We start from the raw sequence: 25,060 nt of genomic DNA, 5'->3' as shown, positions 1-25,060 counted from the left end.
TCTGCGTCTAAAACATGCTGTATGGTCCTTGTGCTGTATTGAATCCTCATACTAAAGGACATGAAACATCACGACTTCAGCAGGAGGCTACTGGTGCTCTCTGTCCTTTCAACCATCTTTGATTCTCTTAATGCGGTCGAAGTCTGTTCCAACACTATTCTGCCAGGATCTAAAGGTGATGTTTTTCAACCTTCCATCTGCAAGCTCTCTAAAGGATTCTAGAACTATCTGGTGTGTCTCCACAGTAGTGCAATCTGTCTGATGCTATGTAAGAGCTTGGGGATTGTCAGGGCTCGAAAAAATATGAATTTGTAAATCTCATCGTAGATATTGACATTTGCCGTTTAATAGATATGTTATGCAAATTCAAATCCTTTTAAATGTTAAGCAAACAAATTATGATCTAAATCCTGTCTGCACTGTGTTAAACCAGATGGTTATAATGGAGATAGCATGATCTGTCTGCACCGTGTTAAACCAGGTGGTTATAATGGAGATAGCATGATCTGTCTGCACCGTGTTAAACCAGGTGGTTATAATGGAGATAGCATGATCTGTCTGCACTGTGTTAAACCAGGCGGTTATAATGGAGATAGCATGATCTGTCTGCACCGTGTTAAACCAGACGGTTATAATGGAGATAGCATGATCTGTCTGCACCGTGTTAAACCATGTGGTTATAATGGAGATAGCATGATCTGTCTGCACCGTGTTAAACCAGGTGGTTATAATGGAGATAGCATGATCTGTCTGCACCGTGTTAAACCAGGTGGTTATAATGGAGATAGCATGATCTGTCTGCACTGTGTTAAACCAGGCGGTTATAATGGAGATAGCATGATCTGTCTGCACCGTGTTAAACCAGACGGTTATAATGGAGATAGCATGATCTGTCTGCACCGTGTTAAACCATGTGGTTATAATGGAGATAGCATGATCTGTCTGCACCGTGTTAAACCAGGCGGTTATAATGGAGATAGCATGATCTGTCTGCACTGTGTTAAACCAGGCGGTTATAATGGAGATAGCATGATCTGTCTGCACTGTGTTAAACCAGGCGGTTATAATGGAGATAGCATGATCTGTCTGCACCGTGTTAAACCATGTGGTTATAATGGAGATAGCATGATCTGTCTGCACCGTGTTAAACCAGGTGGTTATAATGGAGATAACATGATCTGCCTCGGTTGCTGTTTTGTTGTTTCACTACAACAGTAGCTTGTTTCCTACAGAGACCCTGCTGGTATTAAACAATAACCATGTGTTGAAATAGTAGCGTCACTTCCATCTCCTTTATTGGGGCAACAGCCTTAAGACATGGTTGGTATGAGAGGCTGCTACTGTTGTAGTGTTGTGCAGTATTAACACGGTGTTGGCTGTGTAGGTTGGACTATAACTAACACCCTTAGACAGTAGAGGTAATACTTATTTGGGGATTTTAGGAGGCGTATATACTGTATGTCATGAGTAATTTATACACAAGGAAATGTTTCATTTTGTTTTGCGTGCTATTGCTAGCGCCAGAGAAGTGGCCACTATGACTGTCTGGCTGACTGTCTGTATTGAAACAGCTGCTTCACAATAGAGGGGTTTATTTAGATAAGACCCATCCCAAACAGCAGTGTCTATATGGACTGAGAAAGAACGTCTACGGTTTGTCTTGAAGTCAGTGAACCTGTAAACCAGACACAGAAAAGCCAAGGAGACCTACTGAGTCAGGCTTCCTCAGGTCAAATGGGAGCCTTTCAGTCCACTGAACAAACCTCTGTCTCTATCTCTTTTTCTTCTCCTCGTTGTGATTGGTCCCTGAGTTCATAGGAGGCCATTTTGAAATGTATAAAAGCATCAACGTTATTTTATTAGAATTTTTTCTTTTTAACCTTGAAGGCCAAAAGCCTTGGTTTTACGTGCAACAATAAAGAAGCATTTTTAAAGTGACTTCCGTTGGCCTCCCAAGAGTTGCTGAATCTCATCTTAACGTTTCTTCCTCTCCTAACAGGAGACCTGGGTGAAGGGGGAGGCGAGGGAGACCAGGGACGGCTGGGAAAGACCGGCCCACCAGGACTACTAGGTTCCTCCTTTATATATCTTTTATTGGTTTAATATTCAAATACATGAATCATTGAGGAATTAAAAGGAAGTGGTATAAAAGCCAGAGAGTTGATTCAACTTTCCGGAATGTTCTACTGATCCTTTTTTAAATTGTTTTTAAATTGTTGTCTTGACGGTTTTAAACAGAGTATCCAAACAGAGTTTGTTAAGTGTCTAAGTGAGCTGAGGTGTTTTGTATACTCCCACGCGTAGTGGTTTAAAGTACTGAAGTAAAAATACTTTAAAGTACTACTTATGTTGTTTTGGGGGGTATCTGTACTTTACTATTTATAATTTTGACAACTTTAACTTTTATTTCACTCACTTCCTGAAGAAAATTTAACTCCATACATTTTCCCTGACACCCAAAAGTACTCGTTACATTTTTTATGCTTAGCAGGACAGGAAAATGGTCCAATTCACACACTTATCAAGAAAATATCCGTAGTCATTCCCACTTCCTCTGATCTGGCAGACTCACTAAAGACAAATGCTTTGTTTTTCTATTAAGGTATCTTTACTTTTACTCAAGTATGACACATTTTCCACCACTGCCCACCGCAGAGTAAGTCCTCAGAGTTCAAGGTATGTAAAACCTCCTCAGTTGAAGGTACATGGCTATATAAGCACTCAATACTCTAGACTCAAAAGCAGAACAGACTAGCTAATCCCCCCAGTCTTTCTAGATTCAGAAGCAGCACGGTGTCTGACTCTGCGGTGAGTGAGGTCTGATTGGCACCGGCAGTGAGCTGAGTTACAATGGAGTAGCCTGGGCCAGACCAGCCAGCCTCCGTGAGCCTGACTCTCTGCTTTTCCTTGAAGGAAGTCACATCAGAGCAGACGTGTTAATTGCTGCTGCAGTATGGCGGCCAGCGGTCGGCGGGAGCACCATATATGTTCTGTGGGAGGTGGACGTAGGAGACAGGGAGGCAGGCACAGGCGCTAAATGAACTTCTGGCTGGCCTCTTTCACAAACACACACCTCTATCATCGGACCAACAGACAGAGACAAATGCCAGCCAGGACCGTTGGGAGTCATTTCCCCCCCACAAAGAAAGAACACATCAAACTTGTTGACTTGTTTTTTCAACTTCACCCCACAGTGGATAACAAAACTAACAATGTTGGTTTCCTGTATAGGTTTGTTGTTCGGTTGGATTTGATGTATGTTCACCATAACGTAATGATTTATAAATCCATTACATGACATTACAGTAAATACCCAGCTTGATCAAAGTTTCCTTTACAGGTAATTTACTAAGAGATGTTAGAGTAACTTTAACATGTAAATGGGGCTTAAAGAGGGTTACTAACCATCAAAGTGAGTTTAAAATATCCACTGCACATACTACTGTCGTTGATTAAGCTAAGACTGACTGAAGCCAAATTTGTAATTGCCTTTAATTTGACATTGCATGAAAGGGTCACTAAACTAAAATGCATCACAAGTGGTGCCACATTTTCCATAAATAATACAGTACTTTTGACCAGGACCCATAAGGCTCTGGTCAACAGCAGTGCACTGTGTAGGTATTTGGGAATAGGGTGTCATTTGTGCCACTAAACTAAAGTTTTCTCTGAACCTTTCCTGAGCATCAGCTGCTGGTGCCTTCAGCACCTGGGAGAAGGAGAGTCATTAGACACCGGTTGGCCTTTGAAAAGGGGGAAGTGAAATGAGAGAATGACATCTTGAACTTCTGACTGCTGGTTAAACTTAGCAATATCAGTGAGAAAATGTCAATAATCAGACCTGTATCGGTAGTGGATAATTAATCAATAATCAGACCTGTATCGGTAGTGGATAATTAATCAATAATCAGACCTGTATCGGTAGTGGATAATTAATCAATAATCAGACCTGTATCGGTAGTGGATAATTAATCAATAATCAGACCTGTATCGGTAGTGGATAATTAATCAATAATCAGACCTGTATCGGTAGTGGATAATTAATCAATAAGATGCAAGAGGCAGTGCAATATGACGACTACAGTCACAGTAGGTAAATGGTATTGTTCGGCTCGATGCGATAAACCACTGCCTTGTGTGCCTTATTGCTTTTAGACAATTCTTACCAACATATTTAAAATAACAATGGTTACATATTTTCATTAAAAAACGTTATTTGGATAAGTCATTACATAGAATTGAATGATTCCACCAGAATAATCTGGGTGTTAGTTATTTTGGTCATGTTGCTACAGACGTGACCCAGTTGTAAATTATTTTTGCATAGTTGCTATGCAACAGGACTGGTCATCCGTTCTCGTTACTTGCTCTAGATAGCTAACCAACTTCAGCTAACTCAGTCACGTCAAAACATTGAACCTTTAATAACAGTACACAAACTGCATTTTCGTTTGTTTGAGCTTCTTTTTTTTCTATTGGCATTTACTTGGATATGTCCATGATACTGACGTTGATGTGTGATTTCGACTGTCTCAGAAAAAGTTGTCTGGTCTCGTCTGGGCACCGTTCACCGTATGGTACTAAATTCAAAAGTTTAACACTGTTTCCCGAGGTCTTACAGGCAGACAGCTAGGCTTATATTATCCCCCGCTGTACCAAACTAAATGCTAGGCTGGAAGCAAGGGGAAATCATGTGCGAGTTGGGATAAATACAAGAAATGATTCGGCCAGCAACACGATCATCATAGTCTTATGGAGGCGCAGGGATACTTTTCAGAGGGAAGCGTTATCAGGCATAGGTGTGTCTGTGACCGCCAATACAAGACGGCTCGTCCAATCAGCATCCAGGATCCAAACAACCAGTTTTATAATGACCGTTCCTGACTAAATCAAACAATCTCTTCACGTTCAGCCTATCATTTGAAATGTCCCACCTGCTAGAATATGAAAGTAGACACCATAATGATGATGTTCCATGTTGAGAAATGTTTCCGTGTGTTAGGAAATTGTCCTTTAAAACATTCAGTCAGCTGAAATTATGCTAAAATGTGATGATGACTAAAATACTTGAGCTGTACATATGCTAGGTTGAACAAAACCCCAAAGTAGGTCTAATTTGGAAAAACACCATGAGATCTCACAATCTGGAGAAAAAAAACAACGCTTTATACAATCTGTGAAGATACTAAATAATTACAATTCAATCCAACTGGACATGGCTGAAATACATTGTGAAAAACAATATTGACTGGTGCTAGACGGTTCATGTGTGGTACAGGCTTTTGGGAAGGGGGTCCTGCATCAGTTATTATTTCAACTACTGAGTATTTCCTGAGGAAATACTCATTTTGATCCTGGCAGAGCGGCTCTGGCATAAAAAGCAGATGTCCCAATCCGTCTCTCTCAATTCAATTCAAGGGCTTTTATTGGCACGGGACAAATATGTTAACATTGCCAAAGCAAGTGAAGTAGAATATAAAGTGAAATAAACAATCAAAATGAACAGTAAACATTACACATACAAAAGTTCCAAAAGAATAAAGACATTTCAAATGTCATATTATGTCTATATACAGTGTTGTAATGATGTGCAAATAGTTAGTACAAAAGTGAAAATAAATAAACATAAATATGGGTTGTATTTACCATGGTGTTTGTTCTTCACTGGTTGCCCTTTTCTTGTGGCAACAGGTCACAAATCTTGCTGCTGTGATGGCACACTGTGGTATTTCACCCAGTAGATATGGGAGTTTATCAAAATTGGGTTTGTTTTTCAAATTCTTTGTGGATCTGTGTAATCTGAGGGAAATATGTGTCTCTAAAATGGTTATACATTTGGCAGGAGGTTAGGAAGTGCAGCTCAGTTTCTACCTCATTTTGTGGGCAGTGAGCACATAGCCTGTCTTCTCTTGAGAGCCAGGTCTGTCTACGGCGGCCTGTTTCAATAGCAAGGCTATGCTCACTGAGTCTGTACATAGTCAAAGCTTTCCTTAAATTTGGGTCAGTCACGGTGGTCAAGTATTCTGCCACTGTGAACTCTCTGTTTAGGGCCAAATAGCATTCTAGTCTCTCTCTCTAGTTTGCACTGTTTATTTCCATGTGTCAAGTAATTATCTTTTTGTTTTCTCACAATTTTGTTGGGTCTAATTTGGTTGGGTCTCTCTCTCCCCCTAGCTCTCTCTCTCTCTCCCCCCTCTTCCTCTCCCCCTCTTTCTCTTTCTCCACCCTCTCACTCTCCCCTCACTCCCCCTTTCTCCCCCCTCTCAGTCCCCCCCTCTCTCTCTCCACCTTCTCTATCTCTCCTCCCATTTTTCTCCACCCTCTCTCCTTCCCCCCTCCCTCTCCCCCCTCTCACTCTCCCCCTCCTTCTCTCTCCCCCTCTCCCTCCCCTCTCTCTCTCTCTCTGGCCTTTAGTTTCTCTCTCCCTCTTTCTCTCTCCCCCTCTCTCCCCCTCTCCCTCCCCTCCCTCTCGCTCTCTGGCCTTTAGTTTCTCTCTCCCCCTCTCCCTCCCCTCTCTCTCTCTCTGGCCTTTAGTTTCTCTCTCCCCCTTTCTCTCTCCCCCTCTCCCTCCCCTCTCTCTCTCTCTTTCTGGCCTTTAGTTTCTCTCTCCCCTTTCTCTCTCCCCCTCCCTCCCCTCCATCTCTGGCCTTTAGTTTCTCTCTCCCCCTCTCCCTCCCCCCTCTCTCTCTCTCTGGCCTTTAGTTTCTCTCTCCCCCTTTCTCTCTCCCTCTCCCTCTCTCTCTGGCCTTTAGTTTCTCTCTCCCCCTTTCTCTCTCCCTCTCCCTCCCCTCTCTCTCTCTCTGGCCTTTAGTTTCTCTCTCCCCCTTTCTCTCTCCCCCTCTCCCTCCCCTCTCTCTCTCTCTCTGGCCTTTAGTTTCTCTCTCCCCCTTTCTCTCTCCCCCTCTCCCTCCCCTCTCTCTCTCTCTCTCTGGCCTTTAGTTTCTCTCTCCCCCTCTCCCTCCCCTCTCTCTCCCCTCTCTCTCTCTCTCTCTGGCCTTTAGTTTCTCTCTCCCTCTCTCTCTGGCCTTTAGTTTCTCTCTCCCCCTTTCTCTTTCCCCCTCTCTGCCCCTCTCCCTCCCCTCTCTCTCTCTGGCCTTTAGTTTCTCTCTCCCCTTTCTCTCCTCCCCCTCTCCCTCCCCTCTCTCTCTCTCTCTCTCTCTGGCCTTTAGTTTCTCTCTCCCCCTCTCCCCTCCCTCTCTCTCTCTCTCTCTCTGGCCTTTAGTTTCTCTCTCCCCTCTCTCCCTCCCCTCTCTCTCTCTCTCTCTCTGGCCTTTAGTTTCTCTCTCCCCTTTCTCTCTCCCCCTCTCCCTCCCCTCTCTCTCTCTCTCTCTGGCCTTTAGTTTCTCTCTCCCCCTCTCCCTCCCCTCTCTCTCTCTCTCTGTCCTTTAGTTTCTCTCTCCCCCTTTCTCTCTCCCCCTCTCCCTCCCCACTCTCTTCTCTCTGGCCTTTAGTTTCCCTCTCCCCCTTTCTCTCTCCCCCTCTCCCTCCCCTCTCTCTCTCTCTCTCTGGCCTTTAGTTTCTCTCTCCCCCTCTCCCTCCCCTCTCTCTCTCTCTCTCTGGCCTTTAGTTTTCTCTCCCTCTTTCTCTCTCCCCCTCTCTGCCCCTCTCCCTCCCCTCTCTCTCTCTCTCTCTGGCCTTTAGTTTCTCTCTCCCCCTCTCCCTCCCCCCCCTCTCTCTCTCTCTCTCTCTCTCTCTCTGGCCTTTAGTTTCTCTCTCCCCCTCTCTGCCCCTCTCCCTCCCCCCTCTCTCTCTCTCTCTGGCCTTTAGTTTCTCTCTCCCCCTCTCCCTCCCCCCTCTCTCTCTCTCTGGCCTTTAGTTTCTCTCTCCCCCTCTCTGCCCCTCTCCCTCCCCCCTCTCTCTCTCTCTGGCCTTTAGTTTCTCTCTTGAAATTCCATCAGTAGTCTAACTGCCATACAAACCATAAGAAAACAGCAATAAAGAAACAGACCTAAAAAAATAAACTCTCTCTATTTACACCAGTCTTCTCCTACCCTCTGTCTCAGGTCTGGCAGTTCACCAGTCTTCTCCTACCCTCTGTCTCAGGTCTGGCAGTTCACCAGTCTTCTCCTACCCTCTGTCTCAGGTCTGGCAGTTCACCAGTCTTCTCCTACCCTCTGTCTCAGGTCTGGCAGTTCACCAGTCTTCTCCTACCCTCTGTCTCAGGTCTGGCAGTTCACCAGTCTTCTCCTACCCTCTGTCTCAGGTCTGGCAGTTCACCAGTCTTCTCCTACCCTCTGTCTCAGGTCTGGCAGTTCACCAGTCTTCTCCTACCCTCTGTCTCAGGTCTGGCAGTTCACCAGTCTTCTCCTACCCTCTGTCTCAGGTCTGGCAGTTCACCAGTCTTCTCCTACCCTCTGTCTCAGGTCTGGCAGTTCACCAGTCTTCTCCTACCCTCTGTCTCAGGTCTGGCAGTTCACCAGTCTTCTCCTACCCTCTGTCTCAGGTCTGGCAGTTCACCAGTCTTCTCCTACCCTCTGTCTCAGGTCTGGCAGTTCACCAGTCTTCTCCTACCCTCTGTCTCAGGTCTGGCAGTTCACCAGTCTTCTCCTACCCCCTGTCTCAGGTCTGGCAGTTCACCAGTCTTCTCCTACCCTCTGTCTCAGGTCTGGCAGTTCACCAGTCTTCTCCTACCCTCTGTCTCAGGTCTGGCAGTTCACCAGTCTTCTCCTACCCTCTGTCTCAGGTCTGGCAGTTCACCAGTCTTCTCCTACCCTCTGTCTCAGGTCTGGCAGTTCACCAGTCTTCTCCTACCCTCTGTCTCAGGTCTGGCAGTTCACCAGTCTTCTCCTACCCTCTGTCTCAGGTCTGGCAGTTCACCAGTCTTCTCCTACCCTCTGTCTCAGGTCTGGCAGTTCACCAGTCTTCTCCTACCCTCTGTCTCAGGTCTGGCAGTTCACCAGTCTTCTCCTACCCTCTGTCTCAGGTCTGGCAGTTCACCAGTCTTCTCCTACCCTCTGTCTCAGGTCTGGCAGTTCACCAGTCTTCTCCTACCCTCTGTCTCAGGTCTGGCAGTTCACCAGTCTTCTCCTACCCTCTGTCTCAGGTCTGACAGTTCACCAGTCTTCTCCTACCCTCTGTCTCAGGTCTGGCAGTTCACCAGTCTTCTCCTACCCTCTGTCTCAGGTCTGGCAGTTCACCAGTCTTCTCCTACCCTCTGTCTCAGGTCTGGCAGTTCACCAGTCTTCTCCTACCCTCTGTCTCAGGTCTGGCAGTTCACCAGTCTTCTCCTACCCTCTGTCTCAGGTCTGGCAGTTCACCAGTCTTCTCCTACCCTCTGTCTCAGGTCTGGCAGTTCACCAGTCTTCTCCTACCCTCTGTCTCAGGTCTGGCAGTTCACCAGTCTTCTCCTACCCTCTGTCTCAGGTCTGGCAGTTCACCAGTCTTCTCCTACCCTCTGTCTCAGGTCTGGCAGTTCACCAGTCTTCTCCTACCCTCTGTCTCAGGTCTGGCAGTTCACCAGTCTTCTCCTACCCTCTGTCTCAGGTCTGGCAGTTCACCAGTCTTCTCCTACCCTCTGTCTCAGGTCTGGCAGTTCACCAGTCTTCTCCTACCCTCTGTCTCAGGTCTGGCAGTTCACCAGTCTTCTCCTACCCTCTGTCTCAGGTCTGGCAGTTCACCAGTCTTCTCCTACCCTCTGTCTCAGGTCTGGCAGTTCACCAGTCTTCTCCTACCCTCTGTCTCAGGTCTGACAGTTCACCAGTCTTCTCCTACCCTCTGTCTCAGGTCTGGCAGTTCACCAGTCTTCTCCTACCCTCTGTCTCAGGTCTGTCAGTTCACCAGTCTTCTCCTACCCTCTGTCTCAGGTCTGACAGTTCACCAGTCTTCTCCTACCCTCTGTCTCAGGTCTGGCAGTTCACCAGTCTTCTCCTACCCTCTGTCTCAGGTCTGGCAGTTCACCAGTCTTCTCCTACCCTCTGTCTCAGGTCTGACAGTTCACCAGTCTTCTCCTACCCTCTGTCTCAGGTCTGACAGTTCACCATTCTTCTCCTACCCTCTGTCTCAGGTCTGGCAGTTCACCAGTCTTCTCCTACCCTCTGTCTCAGGTCTGGCAGTTCACCAGTCTTCTCCTACCCTCTGTCTCAGGTCTGACAGTTCACCAGTCTTCTCCTACCCTCTGTCTCAGGTCTGGCAGTTCACCAGTCTTCTCCTACCCTCTGTCTCAGGTCTGTCAGTTCACCAGTCTTCTCCTACCCTCTGTCTCAGGTCTGACAGTTCACCAGTCTTCTCCTACCCTCTGTCTCAGGTCTGGCAGTTCACCAGTCTTCTCCTACCCTCTTCTCAGGTCTGGCAGTTCACCAGTCTTCTCCTACCCTCTGTCTCAGGTCTGGCAGTTCACCAGTCTTCTCCTACCCTCTGTCTCAGGTCTGGCAGTTCACCAGTCTTCTCCTACCCTCTGTCTCAGGTCTGGCAGTTCACCAGTCTTCTCCTACCCTCTGTCTCAGGTCTGGCAGTTCACCAGTCTTCTCCTACCCTCTGTCTCAGGTCTGGCAGTTCACCAGTCTTCTCCTACCCTCTGTCTCAGGTCTGTCAGTTCACCAGTCTTCTCCTACCCTCTGTCTCAGGTCTGGCAGTTCACCAGTCTTCTCCTACCCTCTGTCTCAGGTCTGGCAGTTCACCAGTCTTCTCCTACCCTCTGTCTCAGGTCTGGCAGTTCACCAGTCTTCTCCTACCCTCTGTCTCAGGTCTGGCAGTTCACCAGTCTTCTCCTACCCTCTGTCTCAGGTCTGGCAGTTCACCAGTCTTCTCCTACCCTCTGTCTCAGGTCTGGCAGTTCACCAGTCTTCTCCTACCCTCTGTCTCAGGTCTGGCAGTTCACCAGTCTTCTCCTACCCTCTGTCTCAGGTCTGGCAGTTCACCAGTCTTCTCCTACCCTCTGTCTCAGGTCTGGCAGTTCACCAGTCTTCTCCTACCCTCTGTCTCAGGTCTGGCAGTTCACCAGTCTTCTCCTACCCTCTGTCTCAGGTCTGTCAGTTCACCAGTCTTCTCCTACCCTCTGTCTCAGGTCTGGCAGTTCACCAGTCTTCTCCTACCCTCTGTCTCAGGTCTGGCAGTTCACCAGTCTTCTCCTACCCTCTGTCTCAGGTCTGGCAGTTCACCAGTCTTCTCCTACCCTCTGTCTCAGGTCTGGCAGTTCACCAGTCTTCTCCTACCCTCTGTCTCAGGTCTGGCAGTTCACCAGTCTTCTCCTACCCTCTGTCTCAGGTCTGGCAGTTCACCAGTCTTCTCCTACCCTCTGTCTCAGGTCTGGCAGTTCACCAGTCTTCTCCTACCCTCTGTCTCAGGTCTGGCAGTTCACCAGTCTTCTCCTACCCTCTGTCTCAGGTCTGGCAGTTCACCAGTCTTCTCCTACCCTCTGTCTCAGGTCTGGCAGTTCACCAGTCTTCTCCTACCCTCTGTCTCAGGTCTGGCAGTTCACCAGTCTTCTCCTACCCTCTGTCTCAGGTCTGGCAGTTCACCAGTCTTCTCCTACCCTCTGTCTCAGGTCTGGCAGTTCACCAGTCTTCTCCTACCCTCTGTCTCAGGTCTGGCAGTTCACCAGTCTTCTCCTACCCTCTGTCTCAGGTCTGACAGTTCACCAGTCTTCTCCTACCCTCTGTCTCAGGTCTGGCAGTTCACCAGTCTTCTCCTACCCTCTGTCTCAGGTCTGGCAGTTCACCAGTCTTCGCCTACCCTCTGTCTCAGGTCTGGCAGTTCACCAGTCTTCTCCTACCCTCTGTCTCAGGTCTGACAGGGGAGCTCGGAGATAAAGGAGAGCAGGGCCGGACGGGGAAGATGGGTCCTGCTGGAGACCAAGGTAATCATTTAGTAATCAGACTGGGAAATATTCTGCTTACGGAGAAGAAAACTGTTCTGGCTGCATCTCAGGCCAATGATACAGAGGCTGTGTCTCTACTGACACCCTATTCAGCCATAGGACTGGTTAAAAGTAGTGCACTACTACCCATAGTTCTGGTCGAAAGTAGTGCACTACTACCCATAGGGCTGGTCGAAAGTAGTGCACTACTACCCATAGTTCTGGTCGAAAGTAGTGCACTACTACCCATAGGGCTGGTCGAAAGTAGTGCACTACTACCCATAGTTCTGGTCGAAAGTAGTGCACTACTACCCATAGTTCTGGTTGAAAGTAGTGCACTACTACCCATAGGGCTGGTCGAAAGTAGTGCACTACTACCCATAGGACTGGTTAAAAGTAGTGCACTACTACCCATAGAACTGGTTAAAAGTAGTGCACTACTACCCATAGGACTGGTCGAAAGTAGTTGCACTACTACCCATAGGGCTGGTCGAAAGTAGTGCACTACTACCCATAGGGCTGGTCGAAAGTAGTGCACTACTACCCATAGGGCTGGTCGAAAGTAGTGCACTACTACCCATAGGGCTGGTCGAAAGTAGTGCACTACTACCCATAGGGCTGGTCGAAAGTAGTGCACTACTACCCATAGGGCTGGTCGAAAGTAGTGCACTACTACCCATAGGGCTGGTCGAAAGTAGTGCACTACTACCCATAGGGCTGGTCGAAAGTAGTGCACTACTACCCATAGGGCTGGTCGAAAGTAGTGCACTACTACCCACAGGACTTGTTAAAAGTAGTGCACTACTACCCATAGGGCTGGTCGAAAGTAGTGCACTACTACCCATAGGGCTGGTTAAAAGTAGTGCACTACTACCCATAGGACTGGTTAAAAGTAGTGCACTACTACCCATAGGGCTGGTCGAAAGTAGTGCACTACTACCCATAGTTCTGGTCGAAAGTAGTGCACTACTACCCATAGTTCTGGTCGAAAGTAGTGCACTACTACCCATAGTTCTGGTCGAAAGTAGTGCACTACTACCTATAGGGCTGGTTGAAAGTAGTGCACTACTACCCATAGGGCTGGTTAAAAGTAGTGCACTACTACCCATGGGGCTGGTAAAAAGTAGTGCACTACTACCCATAGGGCTGGTTGAAAGTAGTGCACTACTACCCATAAGGCTGGTCGAAAGTAGTGCACTACTACCCATGGGGCTGGTTAAAAGTAGTGCACTACTACCCATAGTTCTGGTTGAAAGTAGCGCACTACTACCCATAGGGCTGGTTAAAAGTAGTGCACTACTACCCATAGGGCTGGTCGAAAGTAGTGCACTACTACCCATAGGGCTGGTCGAAAGTAGTGCACTACTACCCATGGGGCTGGTTAAAAGTAGTGCACTACTACCCATAGGGCTGGTCGAAAGTAGTGCACTACTACCCATGGGGCTGGTTAAAAGTAGTGCACTACTACCCATAGGGCTGGTTAAAAGTAGTGCACTACTACCCATAGGGCTGGTTGAAAGTAGTGCACTACTACCCATAGGGCTGGTTAAAAGTAGTGCACTACTACCCATGGGGCTGGTTAAAAGTAGTGCACTGCTACCCATAGGGCTGGTCGAAAGTAGTGCACTACTACCCATAGGGCTGGTTAAAAGTAGTGCACTACTACCCATAGGGCTGGTTGAAAGTAGTGCACTACTACCCATAAGGCTGGTTAAAAGTAGTGCACTACTACCCATAGGGCTGGTTAAAAGTAGTGCACTACTACCCATAGGGCTGGTTAAAAGTAGTGCACTACTACCCATAAGGCTGGTTGAAAGTAGTGCACTACTACCCATAGGGCTGGTTAAAAGTAGTGCACTACTACCCATGGGGCTGGTTAAAAGTAGTGCACTGCTACCCATAGGGCTGGTCGAAAGTAGTGCACTACTACCCATAGGGCTGGTTAAAAGTAGTGCACTACTACCCATAGGACTGGTTAAAAGTAATGCACTACTACCCATAGGGCTGGTCGAAAGTAGTGCACTACTACCCATAGGGCTGGTTAAAAGTAGTGCACTACTACCCATAGGACTGGTTAAAAGTAATGCACTACTACCCATAGGACTGGTTGAAAGTAGTGCACTACTACCCATAGGGCTGGTTGAAAGTAGTGCACTATACAGGGAATAGGGTGCCATTAGGGCTTGGCCACAGAGACACACTGCCAGACCCAAACTACCTGGGAGACCTTCATCAAGCTTGTTTTACATAAACAGCTTTTTATCCAATGGATTCAGCCTCTCTTCCCATTGAACCCTTCAACTCGGGTTGTAGATGCATCTGTTAGACAGACCTGGGTTCAAATACTATTTGAAATCTTTCCATTCTTTGATCATTTGCTCTAGCCTGGCCTGCCTGTAGTATCAGACAGACAGGGGTTACAGTGCTATAGCCTGGCCTGCCTGTAGTATCAGACAGACAGGGGTTACAGTGCTATAGCCTGGCCTGCCTGTAGTATCAGACAGACAGGGGATACAGTGCTCTAGCCTGGCCTGCCTGTAGTATCAGACAGACAGGGGTTACAGTGCTCTAGCCTGGCCTGTAGTATCAGACAGACAGGGGTTACAGTGCTCTAGCCTGGCCTGTAGTATCAGACAGACAGGGGTTACAGTGCTCTAGCCTGGCCTGTAGTATCAGACAGACAGGGGTTACAGTGCTCTAGCCTGGCCTGTAGTATCAGACAGACAGGGGTTACAGTGCTCTAGCCTGGCCTGTAGTATCAGACAGACAGGGGTTACAGTGCTCTAGCCTGGCCTGTAGTATCAGACAGACAGGGGATACAGTGCTCTAGCCTGGCCTGTAGTATCAGACAGATAGGGGTTACAGTGCTCTAGCCTGGCCTGTAGTATCAGACAGACAGGGTTACAGTGCTCTAGCCTGCCTGTAGTATCAGACAGACAGGGTTACAGTGCTCTAGCCTGGCCTGTAGTATCAGACAGACAGGGGATACAGTGCTCTAGCCTGGCCTGTAGTATCAGACAGATAGGGGTTACAGTGCTCTAGCCTGGCCTGTAGTATCAGACAGACAGGGTTACAGTGCTCTAGCCTGCCTGTAGTATCAGACAGACAGGGTTACAGTGCTCTAGCCTGCCTGTAGTATCAGACAGACAGGGTTACAGTGCTCTAGCCTGGCCTGTAGTATCAGACAGACAGGGGATACAGTGCTCTAGCCTGGCCTGTAGTATCAGACAGATAGGGGTTACAGTGCTCTAGCCTGGCCTGTAGTATCAGACAGACAGGGTTACAGTGCTCTAGCCTGCCTGTAGTATCAGACAGACAGGGTTACAGTGCTCTAGCCTGGCCTGTAGTATCAGACAGACAGGGGTTACAGTGCTCTAGCCTGGCCTGTAGTATCAGACAGATAGGGGTTACAGTGCTCTAGCCTGCCTGTAGTATCAGACAGACAGGGGTACAGTGCTCTAGCCTGCCTGTAGTATCAGACAGACAGGGTTACAGTGCTCTAGCCTGGCCTGTAGTATCAGACAGACAGGGGTTACAGTGCTCTAGCCTGGCCTGCCTGTAGTATCAGACAGACAGGGGTTACAGTGCTCTAGCCTGCCTGTAGTATCAGACAGATAGGGGTTACAGTGCTCTAGCCTGGCCTGCCTGTAGTATCAGACAGACAGGGTTACAGTGCTCTAGCCTGCCTGTAGTATCAGACAGACAGGGTTACAGTGCTCTAGCCTGGCCTGTAGTATCAGACAGACAGGGTTACAGTGCTCTAGCCTGCCTGTAGTATCAGACAGACAGGGTTACAGTGCTCTAGCCTGGCCTGTAGTATCAGACAGACAGGGTTACAGTGCTCTAGCCTGACCTGTAGTATCAGACAGACAGGGGATACAGTGCTCTAGCCTGGCCTGTAGTATCAGACAGATAGGGTTACAGTGCTCTAGCCTGCCTGTAGTATCAGACAGTGTTGGGACTATTCTATCAATCAAGCACAGATAAAGGATTTGCCTAGCTGCCTTTGTGCCCTTGAGCAAAGCACTTAACCCCCCACAACAGTTCCCCAGGTGCCCAGTGTGGCACCCCCCACCCCTTCTCAAAAAAAAACGGTATGTGTGTGTGTGTGTGTGTGTCTTTCTGAGGGGTTAAATCAGAGGTCAAAATTCCGTTGGACCTCGTGTGCAATTGACCAATAAAGTAATGTTACTCTTAATAGTATTTGTCACGGCCGTTGAATGAAGAGGACCAAGGTGTAGCGTGGTGAGCGTACATATTATTTTTATTAGAAAAGACACTGAACAAAACAATAAACACTACCAAGACGCTACCATGACGCTAAAGGCTATGTGCCATAAACAAAGTCAACTTCCCACCAAGACAGGTGGGAAAAAGGGCTGCCTAAGTATGGTTCTCAATCAGAGACAACAATAGACAGCTGTCCCTGATTGAGAACCCTACCCAGCCAAAACATAGAAATACAACGATAGACAGCTGTCCCTGATTGAGAACCCTACCCAGCCAAAACATAGAAATACAACAATAGACAGCTGTCCCTGATTGAGAACCCTACCCAGCCAAAACATAGAAATACAACGATAGACAGCTGTCCCTGATTGAGAACCCTACCCAGCCAAAACATAGAAATACAACGATAGACAGCTGTCCCTGATTGAGAACCCTACCCAGCCAAAACATAGAAATACAAATCATAGAACACAGAATACCCACCCCAAATCACACCCTGACCAAACCAAAATAGATACATAAACAGGATCTCTAAGGTCAGGGCGTGACAGTATTAGTATCAAATAGTATGTGAACTCAGGTCCGCTAGTAGAGAATTATTTTCCACGGTCGTCAATGGGATCAGCTTGGAAGGGACTCATATTTAGGTGTCAGGAACATGTTTACTGAGAGCTAAACCATTATGTCCTGTGTGAAACCCTGTGTACATCCCAAATGCCGTCTATTCCCTATATAGTGCACTACTTTCTACCAGAGCCTGGTTAACAGTAGTGCACTACTTTCTATCAGAGCCTGGTTAACAGTAGTGCACTACTTTCTACCAGAGCCTGGTTAACAGTAGTGCACTACTTTCTACCAGAGCCTGGTTAACAGTAGTGCACTACTTTCTATCAGAGCCTGGTTAACACTAGTGCACTACTTTCTACTAGAGCCTGGTTAACAGTAGTGCACTACTTTCTACCAGAGCCTGGTTAACAGTAGTGCACTACTTTCTACCAGAGCCTGGTTAACACTAGTGCACTACTTTCTACCAGAGCCTGGTTAACAGTAGTGCACTACTTTCTACCAGAGCCTGGTTAACAGTAGTGCACTACTTTCTACCAGAGCCTGGTTAACAGTAGTGCACTACTTTCTATCAGAGCCTGGTTAACACTAGTGCACTACTTTCTATCAGAGCCTGGTTAACACTAGTGCACTACTTTCTATCAGAGCCTGGTTAACAGTAGTGCACTACTTTCTATCAGAGCCTGGTTAACAGTAGTGCACTACTTTCTATCAGAGCCTGGTTAACACTAGTGCACTATACAGGGAATAAGTTGTCATTTGTGATGCAGCCCCTCTCTGAAGTAACATGTATGTAAACCTCAAGGCCTCATCAAGAGTCTGGTCAATCCTGTCTGTAATGCTCTGACAGACCTACAGAAAGAGTCTGGTCAATCCTGTCTGTAATGCTCTGACAGACCTACAGAAAGAGTCTGGTCAATCCTGTCTGAAATGCTCTGACAGACCTACAGAAAGAGTCTGGTCAATCCTGTCTGAAATACTTTGACAGAGCTACAGAAAGAGTCTGGTCAATCCTGTCTGAAATGCTTTGACAGAGCTACAGAAAGAGTCTGGTCAATCCTGTCTGAAATGCTTTGACAGACCTACAGAAAGAGTCTGGTCAATCCTGTCTGAAATACTTTGACAGAGCTACAGAAAGAGTCTGGTCAATCCTGTCTGAAATGCTTTGACAGAGCTACAGAAAGAGTCTGGTCAATCCTGTCTGAAATGCTTTGACAGAGCTACAGAAAGAGTCTGGTCAATCCTGTCTGAAATACTTTGACAGACCTACAGAAAGAGTCTGGTCAATCCTGTCTGAAATACTTTGACAGAGCTACAGAAAGAGTCTGGTCAATCCTGTCTGAAATACTTTGACAGACCTACAGAAAGAGTCTGGTCAATCCTGTCTGAAATACTTTGACAGAGCTACAGAAAGAGTCTGGTCAATCCTGTCTGAAATACTTTGACAGACCTACAGAAAGAGTCTGGTCAATCCTGTCTGAAATACTTTGACAGACCTACAGAAAGAGTCTGGTCAATCCTGTCTGAAATACTTTGACAGACCTACAGAAAGAGTCTGGTCAATCCTGTCTGAAATACTTTGACAGAGCTACAGAAAGAGTCTGGTCAATCCTGTCTGTAATGCTCTGACAGACCTACAGAAAGAGTCTGGTCAATCCTGTCTGTAATGCTTTGACAGACCTACAGAAAGAGTCTGGTCAATCCTGTCTGTAATGCTTTGACAGACCTACAGAAAGAGTCTGGTCAATCCTGTCTGTAATGCTTTGACAGAGCTACAGACAGAGTCTGGTCAATCCTGTCTGTAATGCTCTGACAGAGCTACAGACAGAGTCTGGTCAATCCTGTCTGAAATGCTTTGACAGAGCTACAGAAAGAGTCTGGTCAATCCTGTCTGAAATGCTTTGACAGAGCTACAGAAAGAGTCTGGTCAATCCTGTCTGTAATGCTCTGACAGACCTACAGAAAGAGTCTGGTCAATCCTGTCTGTAATGCTTTGACAGACCTACAGAAAGAGTCTGGTCAATCCTGTCTGTAATGCTCTGACAGACCTACAGAAAGAGTCTGGTCAATCCTGTCTGTAATGCTTTGACAGACCTACAGAAAGAGTCTGGTCAATCCTGTCTGAAATACTTTGACAGACCTACAGAAAGAGTCTGGTCAATCCTGTCTGAAATACTTTGACAGAGCTACAGAAAGAGTCTGGTCAATCCTGTCTGTAATGCTCTGACAGACCTACAGAAAGAGTCTGGTCAATCCTGTCTGTAATGCTTTGACAGACCTACAGAAAGAGTCTGGTCAATCCTGTCTGTAATGCTTTGACAGAGCTACAGAAAGAGTCTGGTCAATCCTGTCTGTAATGCTTTGACAGAGCTACAGAAAGAGTCTGGTCAATCCTGTCTGTAATACTTTGACAGCTCTACAGAAATCCAGACCTCACTTAGCAGACACATAATGACACTATCAATTTAGTAGGTTAAGCCTTAACAATAATCAAACCATATCCATATTTGTGTTATATAAAAACACTATGCAGGTACTATTGTCCCAGGTAACTGTGGGAAAATAAAGGGTATTTCATGAAGCTGTATCAAGTCAAGAGAAAAGCCTTCAAATCAATCTCAGTGAAAATCTCAGATCCTTCAGCTATTTTGTGACACGATAACGTTACGCCTACACATTATTGCCCCCCGGTTCCAACTGTCATAAAAACAACCTGTGTTGTGTTGGTAATCTACTTACTTCCCCTAATTTATAAACTGCCAGTTAGGGGGTAAAACACCTAGTGTAGAGAGGGGTTGATTCACCTTCCTGTCAGTTAGGAGGTAAAACACCTAGTGTAGAGAGAGGTTGATTCTCCTTCCTGTCAGTTAGGATGTAAAACACCTAGTGTAGAGAGAGGTTGATTCTCCTTCCTGTCAGTTAGGAGGTTAAACACCTAGTGTAGAGAGAGGTTGATTCTCCTTCCTGTCAGTTAGGAGGTAAAACACCTAGTGTAGAGAGAGGTTGATTCTCCTTCCTGTCAGTTAGGAGATAAAACACCTAGTGTAGAGAGAGATGGATTCACCTTCCTGTCAGTTAGGAGATAAAACACCTAGTGTAGAGAGAGATGGATTCTCCTTCCTGTCAGTTAGGAGGTAAAACACCTAGTGTAGAGAGAGATGGATTCACCTTCCTGTCAGGTAGGAGATAAAACACCTAGTGTAGAGAGAGATGGATTCACCTTCCTGTCAGTTAGGAGGTAAAACACCTAGTGTAGAGAGAGATGGAATCACCTTCCTGTCAGTTAGGAGATAAAACACCTAGTGTAGAGAGAGGTTGATTCACCTTCCTGTCAGTTAGGAGGTAAAACACCTAGTGTAGAGAGAGATGGATTCACCTTCCTGTCAGTTAGGAGGTAAAACACCTAGTGTAGAGAAAGATGGATTCACCTTCCTGTCAGTTAGGAGATAAAACACCTAGTGTAGAGAGAGGTTGATTCTCCTTCCTGTCAGTTAGGAGGTAAAACACCTAGTGTAGAGAGAGGTTGATTCTCCTTCCTGTCAGTTAGGAGATAAAACACCTAGTGTAGAGAGAGATGGATTCACCTTCCTGTCAGTTAGGAGGTAAAACACCTAGTGTAGAGAGAGATGGATTCACCTTCCTGTCAGTTAGGAGATAAAACACCTAGTGTAGAGAGAGGTTGATTCACCTTCCTGTCAGTTAGGAGGTAAAACACCTAGTGTAGAGAGAGATGGATTCACCTTCCTGTCAGTTAGGAGATAAAACACCTAGTGTAGAGAGAGATGGATTCTCCTTCCTGTCAGTTAGGAGGTAAAACACCTAGTGTAGAGAGAGGTTGATTCACCTTCCTGTTAGTTAGGAGGTAAAACACCTAGTGTAGAGAGAGGTTGATTCTCCTTCCTGTCAGTTAGGAGGTAAAACACCTAGTGTAGAGAGAGATGGATTCACCTTCCTGTCAGTTAGGAGATAAAACACCTAGTGTAGAGAGAGATGGATTCTCCTTCCTGTCAGTTAGGAGGTAAAACACCTAGTGTAGAGAGAGGTTGATTCACCTTCCTGTCAGTTAGGAGGTAAAACACCTAGTGTAGAGAGAGGTTGATTCTCCTTCCTGTCAGTTAGGGGGTAAAACACCTAGTGTAGAGAGAGGTTGATTCCCTCTCCTGCCACATCTCTGCTCTATGAAGTGAAGCACTGTGGAGTGCTGCTGTCTAGTGGTGATATCTCACCAGTGCAAATAGTTTTCCTCCTGAAGCAGACGTCTACTCCACAAAATGTATATGTCTGGTCTCTCTCCTCCCTGGACTATGCTGCTGTCCCATATGTGCAGTGTAACTGTACATGTTGTTTCCAGGAGACGCAGGAGATGCAGGAGTCGATGGACCCTCTGGACTGAAAGGGAAAGCAGGTGAGCTAGTTCATTATTTAGCCTCGTTCTTTGTTCATGTATGTTTCCATACCACTGGATATGTGGGAACTCCTTCATGACTGTTGGAAGAAGCATTCCAGGTGAAGCTGGTTGAGAGAATGCCAAGAGTGTGCAAAGCTGTCATCAGGCAAAGGGTTTCTACCTTGAATAATCTAAAATCTATCTTGATTTGTTAAACACTTTTTGGGGTTACTACATGATTCCATATGTGTTATTTCACAGTTTTGATGTCTTATTCTACAATGTAGAAAATAGTAAAAACAAAGAAAAGCCCTTGAATGAGCAGGTTTGTCCTGACTTTTGACTGGTACTGTATGTTTCCAAACCACTGGAGACAGTACCTCCAAGTCACTGGAGATAGTACCTCCAAACCACTGGAGACAGTACCTCCAAACCACTGGAGACAGTACCTCCAAACCACTGGAGATAGTACCTCCAAACCACTGGAGACAGTACCTCCAAACCACTGGAGACAGTACCTCCAAGTCACTGGAGACAGTACCTCCAAACCACTGGAGACAGTACCTCCAAGCCACTGGAGACAGTACCTCCAAACCACTGGAGATAGTACCTCCAAACCACTGGAGACAGTACCTCCAAACCACTGGAGATAGTACCTCCAAACCACTGGAGACAGTACCTCCAAACCACTGGAGACAGTACCTCCAAACCACTGGAGACAGTACCTCCAAACCACTGGAGATAGTACCTCCAAACCAAAGGAGACAGTACCTCCAAACCACTGGAGACAGTACCTCCAAACCACTGGAGACAGTACCTCCAAACCACTGGAGACAGTACCTCCAAGTCATTGGAGATAGTACCTCCAAGTCACTGGAGACAGTACCTCCAAACCACTGGAGATAGTACCTTCAAACCACTGGAGACAGTACCTCCAAACCACTGGAGACAGTACCTCCAAACCACTGGAGACAGTACCTCCAAACCACTGGAGATAGTACCTCCAAACCACTGGAGATAGTACCTCCAAACCACTGGAGACAGTACCTCCAAACCACTGGAGATAGTACCTCCAAACCACTGGAGATAGTACCTCCAAACCCCTGGAGACAGTACCTCCAAACCACTGGAGACAGTACCTCCAAGTCACTGGAGATAGTACCTCCAAGTCACTGGAGACAGTACCTCCAAACCACTGGAGATAGTACCTCCAAACCACTGGAGACAGTACCTCCAAACCACTGGAGACAGTACCTCCAAACCACTGGAGACAGTACCTCCAAACCACTGGAGACAGTACCTCCAAACCACTGGAGACAGTACCTCCAAACCACTGGAGATAGTACCTCCAAACCACTGGAGACAGTACCTCCAAACCACTGGAGACAGTACCTCCAAACCACTGGAGACAGTACCTCCAAACCACTGGAGACAGTACCTCCAAACCACTGGAGACAGTACCTCCAAACCACTGGAAACAGTACCTCCAAACCACTGGAGACAGTACCTCCAAACCACTGGAGACAGTACCTCCAAACCACTGGAGACAGTACCTCCAAACCACTGGAGACAGTACCTCCAAACCACTGGAGATAGTACCTCCAAACCACTGGAGATAGTACCTCCAAACCACTGGAGACAGTACCTCCAAACCACTGGAGACAGTACCTCCAAGTCACTATCATACAATGTTGTGTCTTCACATTCTGGACTGGCCTAGTTACAAAAAGAGATTTCCTGAAAGAGAATGATGTTTATTGTAAGACACATGCCGTACCTGACTACAAGCATGTCTGACAGGGGCAACATGTGACTGTGGGAGGTACAGGAAGGTGGTTGGACAGATGGACATCAATGTCAGAAAGCTGAAGAATGCAGTCAAGTTTGTGAAAAATGGTAAGTCATTGTATTCTGCTTAAATCATCATTTCAGGTCAGATCATTAGAAAACAATTGAACTAAAACAAGAAAATCTCAGCCAACGTAAATCAAACTGGCATCCTACAACACAAATAAATATCGTTTTGACTTGGATTGAATAAGGAGTTTTTACTTATATTGAATTGAATGAATAAGGAGTTTAGACTCCAACTTATTACATCTCATATGTCATATTCAGTCATTTTAGGCATTAAGGAAACGGAGGAGAAATTTTACCTGATTGTGAAAGAGGCCAGAAAGTACCGAGAGGCTCTGATAAACTGTAAGCTGAGGGGCGGTATGCTCGCCATGCCCAAAACAACAGACACCAACACCCTGATTGCAGACTACGTCACCCAGGCCGGCCTTACCCAGGTCTTCATCGGGCTGCAGGCTGGGCAGAAGGGGGGAGGGCCTGTTTACGCAGACTTGACCCCAGTGAGGAACTATACAGCCTGGGGCCTAGAGGAGCCATCAGGGGCCCCTTCCAACACCAGCTGTGTGAAGATGGTCAGCACAGGTATGGCAAGGACATTTTAACATGTACTCACTACAATTGACTAGTCCTACAATCTAATTCTAGATATCAATGAGCAACACTGAAATGGCACTCTATTCTCTGCCCTATAGAGTGCACTACTCTGGTCAAACGTAGTGCATAAAACTAGGGAATAGGGTGCCACTTTAGACACAGCCAATAAATACATTTGGACTTAGTACCATTTCAGAGTCAAGATATCGGCTGTGTTCCCCTTGCTCAGACGTTGCACGTATCAGCCAATGGTTGCGTGCCACGTCATCGACCGTGCCGTCTTGGTACCAGATTGCTATGACACAATGAATGTAGTCAGCCCGATACTTCAAAAAATACCTATCCAGGTGTGGTGAGACCTGGAATGAGTCGGCAACGTCTGAGCAAAGGGAGGGGAGGGGGGGGGGGGGGGGCGCCGCCATCAACACTTCCATTTGGACTAGTCCTCCTGATTGTAATCAACCACAGGCACCTGGAACCAGGTGGAGTGTGACATCACCATGTACTACGTGTGCGAGTTCAAGAAGAGCAGGAGAGGTCTCGCCGCCGTGCTGTGATGTCATCAAGTCGGTGGAAGGTTGACGTGGACATTAGACCTTTATAGTAAGACAGAAACCAGTAGTACTTTAACCTATAGTTAAACATGTAGCCTTATAGTAACTAGACAAAGGTCATTGATATAACCTAGCCTATTGATATTAATGAGAGATAAGTGTTGGTATTCATGGGGGCCTCCCGAGTGGCGCAGCGGTCTAAGAGGTGTCACTACAGACCCGGGTTTGATCCCGGGCTGTATCACAACCAGCCGTGACCGGGAGTCCCATAGGGCGGTGCACAATTGGCCCAGTGTCGTCCGGGTTAGAGGAGGGTTTGGCCAGGGGGCTATACTTGGCATCGTCAGTCTCTAGCGCCTCCTTGTGGCGGGCCCGGGCGCCTGTAGACTGACCTCGGGTTGTCAGTTGAACGGTGTTTCCTGCGACACATTGGTGCGGCTGACTTCTGGGTTAAGAGGGCGGGTGTTAAGAAGAAGGGCGGTTTGGCGGGTCATGTTTCAGAGGACACATGACTCGACCTTCGCCTCCCGAGCCCGTTGGAGAGTTGCAGCGATGAGATGAGATTCAAATTGGGGAGAAAATGTTTTTTGTTGTTGTGTTTTTAAAGTTGGTTTCCCTTTTGACACTTAAGCCTGTTGTTTTTTAAAGTTGGTTTCCCTTTTGACACTTAAGCCTGTTGTGTTTTTAAAGTTGGTTTCCCTTTTGACACTTAAGCCTGTTGTGTTTTTAAAGTTGGTTTCCCTTTTGACACTTAAGCCTGTTGTTTTTTAAAAGTTGGTATCCCTTTTGACACTTAAGCCTGTTGTTTTTTTAAAGTTGGTATCCCTTTTGACACTTAAGCCTGTTGTTTTTTGGGGGATAGCACATAAAAACCTTTCCCTTTCTGTAATAAAACACCATACAAATCAACCACCTCATTTTCATCGTCCATTTATTCAGATCAGATCAGGTAAGATTATGTTTCTAGTGAGCAGTGGCACAGCGGCAAGGAAAAAGTCCCTAGAAGAAAGGAAGAAACCTGCAGAGGAACCAAAAAGCTAAACATTCACTGCACCAGTAACTTTAGGAATACAGTACAGC

At 46.8% G+C, this 25,060-nt stretch overlaps 1 protein-coding gene across 1 annotated transcript; it reads left to right on the top strand.

The window, feature by feature from the left end:
- Positions 1-24,889, top strand: LOC116371609 (collectin-10). Its single transcript, XM_031820514.1, has 7 exons — positions 1-175; positions 2,000-2,071; positions 11,723-11,794; positions 20,940-20,993; positions 22,776-22,871; positions 23,094-23,414; positions 23,895-24,889. The coding sequence occupies exons 1-7, from the start codon at positions 61-63 to the stop codon at positions 23,981-23,983; spliced, it is 819 nt and encodes a 272-aa protein (XP_031676374.1). The 5' UTR covers positions 1-60; the 3' UTR covers positions 23,984-24,889.
- Positions 24,890-25,060: the final 171 nt, after the last annotated feature.

This window comes from Oncorhynchus kisutch, unplaced genomic scaffold (assembly GCF_002021735.2).
Source record: "Oncorhynchus kisutch isolate 150728-3 unplaced genomic scaffold, Okis_V2 scaffold3444, whole genome shotgun sequence".
NCBI lineage: Eukaryota > Metazoa > Chordata > Actinopteri > Salmoniformes > Salmonidae > Oncorhynchus > Oncorhynchus kisutch.
Note: the sequence above shows the minus strand (reverse complement) of the source record. Positions and strands in the feature narration are given on the sequence as shown.

What these genes read in the sequence shown, in the direction of transcription:
- LOC116371609 (XM_031820514.1), top strand. Translation starts at nt 61, where the DNA reads ATGAAACATCACGACTTCAGCAGGAGGCTACTGGTGCTCTCTGTCCTT. An exon ending in CGGCCCACCAGGACTACTAG is followed by an intron (nt 2,072 to 11,722) that starts GTTCCTCCTTTA and finishes CCTCTGTCTCAG; the next exon opens with GTCTGACAGGGGAGCTCGGA. An exon ending in AGTCAAGTTTGTGAAAAATG is followed by an intron (nt 22,872 to 23,093) that starts GTAAGTCATTGT and finishes TGTCATATTCAG; the next exon opens with TCATTTTAGGCATTAAGGAA.